Source organism: Zingiber officinale, unplaced genomic scaffold (genome assembly GCF_018446385.1).
Source record: "Zingiber officinale cultivar Zhangliang unplaced genomic scaffold, Zo_v1.1 ctg210, whole genome shotgun sequence".
Taxonomy (NCBI): domain Eukaryota; kingdom Viridiplantae; phylum Streptophyta; class Magnoliopsida; order Zingiberales; family Zingiberaceae; genus Zingiber; species Zingiber officinale.
In genome coordinates this window covers 53,109-65,002 of record NW_024589892.1, presented here as the reverse complement: position 1 = coordinate 65,002, position 11,894 = coordinate 53,109, and the positions used below count along the sequence as shown (strand labels likewise).

General features: G+C 42.2%; 1 protein-coding gene across 1 annotated transcript in view; it reads right to left on the bottom strand.

Moving 5' to 3' along the window:
* The window catches only part of LOC122036796 (callose synthase 9-like), a 63,096-nt gene that overhangs the window by 1,135 nt on the left and 50,067 nt on the right, over positions 1-11,894 (bottom strand). The window contains exons 9-11 of the mRNA XM_042596214.1: positions 5,508-5,627; positions 280-330; positions 6-188 (exon numbers count right to left, since the gene is read on the bottom strand). Of these exons, the coding sequence (XP_042452148.1) occupies positions 6-188; positions 280-330; positions 5,508-5,627 (354 nt within the window). The remainder of the gene's footprint in view (positions 1-5; positions 189-279; positions 331-5,507; positions 5,628-11,894) is intronic.

Sequence of the window (11,894 nt, the reverse complement as noted above, 5' to 3'; positions counted from 1 at the left end):
CTCACAGAAATAATTGCCCATCCAGTTGGTATGAAAGCCAAGATACATGCTAAGATGTCAGTCACAGAGAGAGCAGTAAGAACAATCGCAGCAGCTAACCCAGCCAATAATAACAATAATGTGACACTTTGAATGAGACGCAATGGTAATTGGAAGTTCACCCACGCCTTATGGCCAAAAGTAAAAACCTGTCGAATCAAGTGAATAACAAATTATGGGATATCAATTTTCAGATCTCAATCCATTATTTGAAAGCATAGGCAGTTGCATACACTATACCTGGAAAAGGATAACCAGCCCAGCAAACACAATCCATGACCAGGCATATACCTATAGACAAACAATCAAAATTTTCTGGAATATTTAAGCAAACAAGCAAAGCAACAAGAATCACTTTAAAATGCATTAATATATGAATGTACTACCACACTTATTTATGATGTCTACTGCTTAACTAGCTAAACCATGTTACAGTCAACCATAGAGTAGAAATTTCTAGTCCCCAGGGCATAGCACAGCTATGGGCGCATGGTTTCGTGGCCGAGAGGTCTAGGGTTCGATCCTCAGGTTGGCATTGCCTGGTGTTAGCGTCCCGGCCATGCGCTTTCAGCTGTGTACCTACATTTAGCTCTCTCCATATCCATGGGGCCGGCTCTAGAGGGGCCGCTGATGTGGCGGTTTCACATTATAGAGTAGAAATTTCTAGATTGAAATGAACAATAAAGACAAAAGCTCAAGAGAAATGATAATTTTAGTTTGAGCCAAGCAGAGAGAGATTCAAGTCCCCCAGTTTGAAGTATTCTACCTGTGACTCAGGTTAGCTTCATTCTAATCCAGTATCTAGGCTTCTCCAAATGGATCAAGAATGGAGACTAATAAAAGTTGTGTCCTCTAAACCAATGGTGAAAAAAAAATGGAAATCAATTATTGCAAGAAATCAATGGTGAAAAAAAAGGATAGGTTGATTTGATGGACACATTGGATCTACACCAATGTTCTAGATATTCCTCAGTGTGTCCAGACCATCGAAGGAACGTGATGATCAGCTTCCAAAACAAATTGGAAAATTCTTGGAAGCCCCGCAAGCTCAGTTCATACTTTTTTACCATGACAGGGGAACAAAATTTAATCTAAGTTTTAATCCTATTGAGAGGTTCACTAGAGAAAAAAAAAATTGAAGAAAAAAGTAGTTTCTTTTGTCCCTTCTAAGCGAGCGGAAAAATGAAAAGATTGATACATATCAAGATAATTCCATATCTATAAAATATTGTTTCAATTCATCCTCGTATAATTCTTGAACGAAACCATTTATTGCAGCTATTCCATGACCAGAACAAAATGGACACGAGGATTTTGGATCAGAAAAGAGGCAGTCTGTGCAGAAAATGTCACTACATCTAGGCTCAGACTCCAACAATCCCTTCAAGCTCATATTAGCAAATAATCAACTGTCTTCAACCTAAAATCGGCAAATCAATAAAGCGAGATGATAACAAAAGAAACAAAGAAGGGAAATGAGAATGAGAGATATTCAATTAATTTATTGGGTAGGCTTCTCTTCGAAGCTACAATTACATCAACACATAATCAATCGAGGAAAAAAAAATACTCAAGGGTTTGGAAGATAAAGAGAGAAACAAAGGGTCTTCAACCATATCGACACATCAATAAAGAGAGTGAGGTTAAAGAGAAAGTCTTGGTTGATAGATATAAATTTAGCAACATGAGAAAAAAGGCAATTTTCTGTTGAGGTTTTCACTGGATTTTAGGTGGTACATATGCAACACGCAAAGAGAGCCAAGTTCTGAAAGAAGATGAGATATCAAGAGAGACTTTCAGATCTACACAACATAGAGAAGATGAAAGCAAACAGAGGATCAACAAATATAAGTTGTTGGAAATGAAGACAAGAAGTGAAAGAAGACAAGGAAGGTCAGTGAATACTCAAGGAAGTTGAAAAATGAATACGAGCTCAACCAATGTTAATAAAAAATAGAAAGGTGAGGTCCTGCAACTCATGCTATCAATTGTATCAACAAAGAGAAGAATGTCTGCATATGAAACGAGAGAAAAGACCGACATAAGATAGCAGTGGGTGCATGGCCACTTAGGCTTCAAAGGATATTGCTGGTTGAAGGAGAATCAACAGTAGAAGGCAAATCTGTTGCTTTGGAGTTGGTTGCAAAGGTTTGATAGTGAGCAAGACTGCAAGAGGTTACATTTAGTCACTGTGACAAACAACATCACTTTCTAAGAGTTAAATTCTCTCATAGCTTGTGTCCGTCAGGCAGAGCAAAGGTGCTGTGGGAACAACAGCAAAGATGCTGGATTGTGAGGCAACAGGAATCTGGTGATTCGATGAATTGTGCAAATATATAGCATTGTGAGCATGTGGATCTGCTGCAAGTGCATAGCAACAATGTGTGGGTCAGCTGCTTGTATAGATCTGCTATGTGTAAGTAGGCAAGGTCACACGATACTACAGGACAACAGGTGAATCAGATGGCTAGGAAAGAATAAGACAGAGAGGAAATAGATGAGAGGGAGGCCAACTGCTTCCCTCCAAGAGGAATACTTTTTTTGTAAAACCTAATCTAGAAAGTCTGATATATACCATTTACATAGGTATACATAGACTCATGATAACAATTAAATAGGTATATTTAGACTCATGATAAAATCCTAGAGATGAGGTACTAATATGATGCTAGACAAATTAGTATGGTTTCAAAAGATGGTCTAGATTGTCACATAGTCACTTTGGACAAGGGGTCACTTCACCTAGTGGGTAGGTAACTCCTATTATGCGATTGATTTAGAAAGCGATCCAAGAAGATTGCCTAGGTTCCTAGGCATTCTACTTGTGCGGTCTAAATGGGTTTTAGCTGAAAATACTAATTTCTTATCCTTTGGGGTGTGTGTAGGGATCTTATGCATAAACAACACATAACGCAATGGAAAAATGATCCCTCTAGAGATCTTTGCGAATACAGTATACTACGTTTTCCTATTTTATCAGATAAAATAGTTACCTTTGTTGCATGAATCGGTACTCCTGACAGCAACTTTGATTTGGATGCAGATCTCTGCACGATCAAGTGGTCGCGTCTCTACGGTATCCACACAAACACGTTCTCCATCCGTCTCACGAACTCACGACTTGGAGAAGAACCACCTTCTTGTGCTAGCAAGTTTGGGAGGTTTAGCCAGGACAAGAAGAAGAGGAAGAAGATGAGTAGTCTCATACATCAAAATGCAATGCCAAAACCCTTTTATATTCATCCGATGAATACCAAGGGTTTTTGCCCTTTAGTCTTCCTCCTTCAATGCATGATTAATTTTGTCTTTTGATCTTCCTTCTTCAATGAGTGGATTCAATTGAGTCTAACTCAATGAGTTTAACTCGGATTAGACTCAATCTAACCCAATGAGTCTAACTCAGATGTTAGATTCATTCGAGTCTAACTCAATGAGTCTAATTCGAATTAGACTTAATCCAATAATCTTACGGCCCATAATAATTTAGTCAAACTAAATTAAACATATCTCCAAATCAACATATTCTTTACGTGTGACCCAATAGGCTCTCATAATATTGACAATGTATTCAAAATTATTGTAGATACATAAGCAATGAATGACATCTAGCAATGCATCCTTGCTACCCAAGTGATGAGAATGTTGAGATCCGACCTAACCTTTATGTGTCTATTATCTTGTATAATTCAGTCCTTCTATCCTTGATATTTAGATTGATCAATGAGGCATAAACCATGTCATTCTTTTATCAATCTTTGTGTTTCTTGATCCTTAAGTAGACACACTCAATCAAATAAGCTTAATATCTCATATTGATTAATTTAAGCATGACCATGCATTCTTGTGTCCTACTTAATTAAGGGGCCCACAGATATCACTTTCGTCATATGGAAGGGATAGATCTCACATACATCACTCACATCCCTCCGCATAACAAAGTGCATACCCAGTGATCAACTTTATAGTTTACCTTGTTATAGGTGATGTTCGCCGATACCAAAGTACACAATTCCTTAAGTAGGAAAACATAGTGATTTCAAGTCTAAGGACTATTCATACCAATAGTCACTATGAGAATGTTTGACACTCATATAACGATCCATGAAACATTCTCATGACGGGTCAATTCAGTACATAATCTCTAATATATATCCATGTGTCAACTTAATATCTCATATCCATGGCTTGTGAGATTAAATCATCAAGTGACCTACATGCTAGTCTCAATGCATTAATATTATCCTTGCATATTAATGCTTGACTAAGAATAGTTAAGAGTAGTGTCTATATATATCTACAACCTCCCACTATCAATTCAACCAATTGATATGCTGTAGACTAAAATCTATTACTCTAGAACATTATTATACTTATTCATCTGGCATTGATTTGAAGTAAATATAATAATTATTGCCTCTTATTAATGAAATATGATATAATATGTCTTAAGTCAATGAACTCTTGATTAGCTCTTAGGGGGCATAAAGGTGAATACGCTCGCCCTCAGCGCCCCCGCCAGCCCACCCTAGGACCAACACGGGGATCACAGTAACTGTGAAGAAAAGTGGCAGGTGGGGTGAGTTTTACATGGGGTGAGTTTAAACGGGTTGCAGGGATTTACGCCTCGTTAGCCCCGAGAATCAACCCCTAGACCTTATGGGGCATCAACCCTGCCACTTACCATCTCAACTAGCTCGTGGGGGCTTTAATTAGCTCTTAGGGCTTATACTAACCGTGTGTGTATACACATATAGGGTTTTGATGCCCTGAGTGATGCTCATGGGCGACTGAGTGCGTGGGGCGCTCGAATCACCCAAGTGTATTCACATTGGGGAGCCCGAATCACTTCCGGGCACCCCGCCCACTTAGTCGCTCATGAACATCATGCATTAGTAGGGATATCGAAATCATGTATATATATATAATTTTAATAATTTAATATACTTATTGTCCCTATTCTAATATTTCTTAGGCCTGCCTATCACTTGGGTTTTTTTGCTTCAAAAAAAAAAAAAAAAAAAGAGTTGCCACAACCTACATGCATGCATATAGCACTATATAGGATGAACAGCTGATGTAGCTAAATCAAAAATGTGTAAGGTGTGTGAAGAAGATAACTGCCTTGTAGCAAAAATCAATGCTGTTGGCTGTGCCTGACCATGCTCGTTAATGCACATGGACGTTGCAGTGTGATAGCAAATTGGCATGTATGTCACTAAATTCTGCAACATACTACTCTATCAGGAGTCTGACATGCCAACCTACATTATCCCAAAAATCAAAAACCAATTTGGACAACCAAACACCATCCTACCACATCAGAAGAACAAGGATAGACAACCACTTCAAATCGAGAACAGTTCATGCAATCATTTGATAGGATAACAAGGGAGCATCATTAAAAGTCGCAAATATAACAAAGAAAAGCAAAAGTGATTGAACTTGTAAAACATTGACTGGTCCCTTACTGTGATTGACGTATCGCTTCCAGATGCATGCAGCTTGTACACAATACCATACTGGAAGAAGAAAAATCTGCAGCTCAAGATAGTTTCTAATATCCTTCCACGAAGAGTATGTATATGCGCCTGTTTTTGCAGAAACAAACAGTAAAATCCCAGCAAGAAGAAAATTTTAACAAGGAAGACAGGTCTATGAATAAATCTGACAGGTTCAACAAATTTTAGAAATTTAAAGAGACATCATATCCATATACAGTTGAAAAGACTACTATAAATATTAACATATAATTCAGATTTCAGAGTGCACCAGTATTTCATTAAAAAAACACCATTTTGACTCAACTCCTACAAAAATGATGAAGATTAAAGTTGATACATAATGATAATGAGTCGTAAAATCCAAAGGATCAGACATAGGTCTCATATCCCCCATTAAGATGTTTAAGTATTTCTTTCTCTACCCAGGGTCAGGGTATGACCTTTTGCCACCAAGGATTTCTTTCTCTAGTAGATCTTACTATTGTAAGAATGCAATCTCTTAGATTTTTCTATGTCTCTTCTTGCACCATTAATAGGAATAATTCAATCATTTAACCATTTAACATAAAAGGTTAGGAGGTAAGTAACGAAAAAAAAAGAATACAGGATACTAATCAAAAAAAAGTAGGAGTTTCTGCTCTCCAGTAAAAAAATGTATCAAGTAAAAAATATTGTACAGAGGTTTTGATGAGGACAGACAAATTTGAGGAGATACACTGAGTGCAAGTAAATGTGTAAAGGATCTATGATGTCATAGAAGCGTTTAATGCCGCTGATATAAGACTGATGTTGATGCAATGCTACTGATTACAACCTCTCCGAAATTCCAGCCATCACAAAGATTAGATAACATATGCCATATCAGATTTTAAAGGATGCTATAAGAGCACTGATGGTACAACAGTGTTAAAAAACTATAACTGTTAGAACCCCACTTGAGTATGTAGCAAATTCTGTTCTATTTTTGTATGAAGTATCTAGCAAAAATATGATTTGTAGTTTGCGCTTCAAAACTGCACAGACAAGCCCCTTTTTGTTAAGGTCAGATAAACATTCTGACCACATCTGTAAGTTCTCCATACATATTTGTAGGTGAGCAGGCAACTGAGAAGCAACCATTGCAACTCCATCTGCATTGCCAAGTGTATGCTAAATCCAGCAACTGGAGATAAGGAACAATCAAGGAAAGCCCACCTCCAGGGGGCATGATGAGAATTGAAGATTCAAAAGTCTCTCTCTCTCTCACCTTATCTATGAGTTCTCCATACATATTGTAGGAACAGACAATTGGGAAGCGACCATTGCAGCTCCATCTGCATTGCCAAGTGTATAGCCCACCTCTTGGGGAGATCTTGCATTCACTTCGATGATGGTAAATACTAGGTTTCATCACTCATGGTATTCTATCTTTTATGACTAACAACCAGTATCAAAAAGTCATTTCTGTACGACGGAATGACACTGGCTAGAGGCATATGAATAGTCATTATCTACTTTTTTACAAATACAAAACTCATAATATATGCATGTGTCAAGCTGAGAATGATAGAAGTATGCATCAGAAATAAACGGAAAAAAAGAACAAAGCTAACACAAGTTAGATATGGTTTGGAACTCAACTTCCTATACCTATACTATCTCTTCTGATCCAACAACCTAAAACAAAAATGACCAAACCACTCGTCAACACAATGCAATAGAGCAAGCCTCAAGAATCTATGGATAAAACCTCAATGAGATATAAATTTCGGCCCAATGAAACCTCAAAATAATAAAACCTCAATCCAAACAAATGATATTTTCAATCAATTCTTCCTACAAAAATACCATACACAGATGTAAAGATATAAGCTCACATCCCACACTATAAAATACCTTATGCGGTGATGAGATGAGGACATGTGGGGGGGTGGGGGGGAGTTAGTCTTTTCACATTGGGAGGGTTTCGGTTTTGAGAGGGGTCATTGTTCCTCACGGGAAGGGGGGAGGTTTTTTGGCTGGTTTCTTCCGCCGCCGCCACAACCAAGCATGCCTCAGCCGCCTCTCCACTCATCGGCAACACACACGCCTGCTCCCCTCACACCGGCAAACCTCCAACGCCACATTCCTCTCGTCGCCATGCTCTCATGCCAATGCCTCTCTTGAACGAGCTTCTCCCCTTCTTCCTCACATCGTTACCGCCTCCCGGGAAAAAGGGAGTTGCAGCCTCCTTCAACGCGTGTAGCTAGATTGTCGAAGTCGTTGGCAGCCCCAGCGAGCAGCCCACACGCCGACAACCCCTTCTCCCTCGCCTCTTGTCGGCAGCCCTAGCAAGCAGCCCCAGCACTGGCGTCGTCTCTAGGGCTGAGGCCGCCACCGCCGCCTCCCTAGCATCGGCAGCCTCCAGAGCCCCAGCCCATGCACCGTCTCCAACAACCGCTCTCCCCCTTTCCAGCGCTACGTCTCTCTCTCTCTCACGCATGCCGACAACCCATACGCCTTCTCCCTCCTCGCGCCCATAGTCGGGCGACACCACCTCCAGCGGCCGACGCCGCTCATAGCCGGTCAACGTCGCTGGGGAACATAATTTCCGAATTCCTTATACATATGCATTTCCCCTTACTTTGGGAGGAAATATTACTATGATACTTGGCTGTAACTTTATACGAGCCATGTATGGAGGAGTCCGTATCGAAGGAAATGAAGTAACATTTTACAAAAATATTACTACCATCTAGACACAGCAAATAGCAACTGCTGCCCCAGCTATTGAAGAACTTGAGCTGGAAGAAGAGGAGTACAACCAGATCCAAGAACAGGTATGTACTTGGCAGCTAAGCCCAAAATTAGATGATATGATGAAACGTCTAACCAGTGCAGGATACATCGGTAATGATCCTATGAAATACTGGAGGGCAAATCAAATATTATGCAAACTGGAGATTAAAAATCCAGATCTTGTTATTGAGGATAAACCCCTGAAACATGTTACTCCTCAAATGCAAGATTCTTTCAGAAGGCATATCAAGTCCCTGCTGGATCTTAAAGTTATAAGGCCTTCTAAAAGCAAGCACAGAACCACTGCTATCATAGTATATTCAGGTACTACTATTGATCCAAATACTGGAAAAGAATCAAAAGGAAAAGAAAGAATGGTGTTTAACTACAAACGCCTCAACGACAACACTCACAAGGATCAATACAGTTTACCAGGCATAAATACTATTATTCAGCGAGTAGGGAGGAGCAAAATTTATTCAAAATTTGACCTCAAGAGTGGTTTTCATCAGGTTGCAATGAGCCCGGAATCTATTCCCTGGACTTCATTTTGGGTACCAGAAGGTCTATTTGAATGGCTTGTTATGCCATTTGGACTAAAGAATGCCCCTGCAGTTTTCCAACGAAAAATGGATAATTGCTTCAAAGGTACCGAAAAATTCATTGCAGTTTATATTGATGACATTCTGGTATTCTCAGCAACTGAGGAAGAACACAAGACTCATCTGAAGATCTTACTGGATATATGCCAGAAAAATGGGTTAATCTTAAGCCCCACAAAAATGAAGATCGGAAGCCCAACAATAGAATTCCTTGGGGCAACTATAGGCCAGTCAACTATAAAGCTACAAGCCCATATAATTTCAAAAGTTGCAGATTTCAAGGATGAAGAACTCAAAACTACTAAGGGGCTACGTTCATGGCTTGGCCTTCTCAACTATGCCCGCTCTTACATCCCAAATCTGGGAAAAATTCTAGGGCCTTTATATTCAAAAACAAGCCCAAATGGAGAAAGAAGAATGAATGCACAGGATTGGCACCTCATTAGGGAAGTCAAGGCTATGGTCAAAAATCTTCCAAACCTCACTATTCCTCCAGAAAAATGCTTTGTTATCATAGAAGCAGATGGATGTATGGATGGATGGGGAGGAGTCCTAAAATGGAAACAGCAGAAGTATGACTCAAAGGCGTCTGAGCAGATTAGCGCCTATGCCAGTGGAAAACTCTCACCGCCTAAATCTACTATTGACGCAGAGATCCATGCTGTCATGAATAGCCTTAATTCTTTCAAAATCTATTATCTGGACAAGGAAGAATTACTGATCAGGACTGATTGCCAGGCTATTATTAGCTTCTTTAATAAGTCAGCCCAAAACAAGCCATCCCGAGTTCGATGGGTCGCATTTACTGATTTCATTACCGGCTTGGGAATTCCAGTACATTTTCAACATATAGAAGGTAATGAAAATATATTGGCTGATGCTTTATCTCGACTTGTCGGCTTGATCACAGGACCATGCATCCTGGAAACGAGAGACCATCGGATTATGGCTCAAGTAGAAAACGCATTAAAGGAAATGAAGGAGAAGCCCAATCCGCAGGCAACCCAATCTCTGATCGGAGTTATCAATTCCTGGCTCAATATGAGTCACTCAGTGGAGGAACCGACCCATGGGCCTGCACAACACAAGAAAAAGATCTGCGATCACACCTTGCAGACATTGAATAGACAGTTGGCCAACACGCTCTTGACCACATCTGGGAGCTCAAGCTTATCTTGGATGCCAAAGAACAAGACTTTACACAAAGAAGCCAGCTCACCAAGGGCCTCCACCTCTACTACTCAGATGCCTTACCTGAAGTGACTGCTACCAAACGTGAATTATTGAACGCCTTTATTCATATTCAAAGTGTCATTCAACGCATCAGGGACACTCCTCCTTGAATTATTGAAGACAGAAGCAAGTGGTGGGCCTGTTACCCAACAAATCCAAAGAAAAAGAGATCTGCATATCTCTTTAGCTTTAATAAAGGATTCCAAAATAGTGGACTGAGCCTCGGGGAGCCGTCCATCTGTCTACGAATCTTTATAGCTTTTAATAGGTATTAGCTGTAAAGGCTATAGGCTTGGTTGTAAAGGCAAAGGAGATAGGAACGAAATTCACATCCGTGAATGATGATGGGGCCTAATGAGCACCCAATTCACATGTGAAGTTTCATTCTTTAACCCTATATAAGCCTTACCTAAGCTCATTGCAGAACACACACCGAGTACCGGTACAAGTTCTACTTTGAGTTGTAAGTTCTAAGTTTCCTTCTTTAAATTCCAAGTTCCTTTCTTGTAAGTTTAGTCTTGTATTTTACTCCTTATTACACTATCTAAGCTTATTTGAAAGAAGCGTTTCCGCAACATTTCGACGGAGGACACTTCTCCAGACTACAACTCGGACGGATTCAACCGCCAAATTCTCAAACTGGGCCGATCCCGGTTCACTCGCCGTTACTAGGGGAATCCTCGTAAGTTTCTCCTCCTCCGCTTATTTATATGCTTAAATTCGGCGGGTGGCCTCGCCTGACTTGGGGCCACAAGTTGATGACGGGCAGCACGGCGCGCTTTCTTTCATTCGCACCACCAAGGCACTGCACTGTGTGCCTCCGCTCTGCGCACCACCAAGGCACTGGGTGCCTCCGTTTCCTGCACTGGGTGCGTCCGCTCTGCGCACCACCATGGCACTGCACTGGGTGCCTCCGCTGTGCGCACCGCCAAGGCACTGGGTGCCCCGTTTCCTGCACTGGGTGCGCTCTGCGCACCACCATGGCACTGCACTGGGTGCCTCCGCCCAAGGTGCCCCGTTTCCTGTCCTGGGTGCGCCCGCTCTGCACTACCATGCACTTTGGGTGCCCTTTCTGACTGGTGCGCTCGCTCTGCGCACCACCATGGACTGCTGCCTCCGCTCTGCAGACCGCCAAGGCACCTGGGTGCCTGCGTTTCCTGCCTGGGTGCGTCCGCTCTGCACACTACCATGGCACTGCACTGGGTGCCTGCGCACCGCCAAGGCACGGGTGCCCGTTTCGCGCGCTCCCGCTCTGCACCACCATGGCACTTTGCATGGTGCCTCCGCTCTGACCGCCAAGGCCGGGTGCCCGTTTCTGACTGGTGCGTCGCCCGCCTGCACCACCACGGCACTTGCATTGGGTGCCTCCGCTCTGCACCGCCAAGGCACCGGGTGCCTCCGTTTCCTGCCTTGGGTGCGTCGCTCTGCGCACCACCAAGGCCTGGATGCCTCCGTTTCGTGACCTGCGTTAGCTCTGCGCACCAAGGCCTGGGTGCGCCCGCTCTGCGCACTACCACACTGCTTTGGGTGCCTCCGCTCTGCACCACCATGGCATGCATTGGGTGCCTCCGCTCTGCACCACCAAGGCCGGGTGCCTCAGACTGGTGCGCCCGCTCAGCACCACCATGGCATGGTGCCTCCGCCTGACCGCCAAGGCACTGGGTGCCTCCGTTTGCATTGGGTGCGTCCGCTCTGCGCACCACCAAGGCACCTGACTGGTGCCTCCGCTCTGCACCGCCAAGGCACTGGGTGCCCCCGTTTT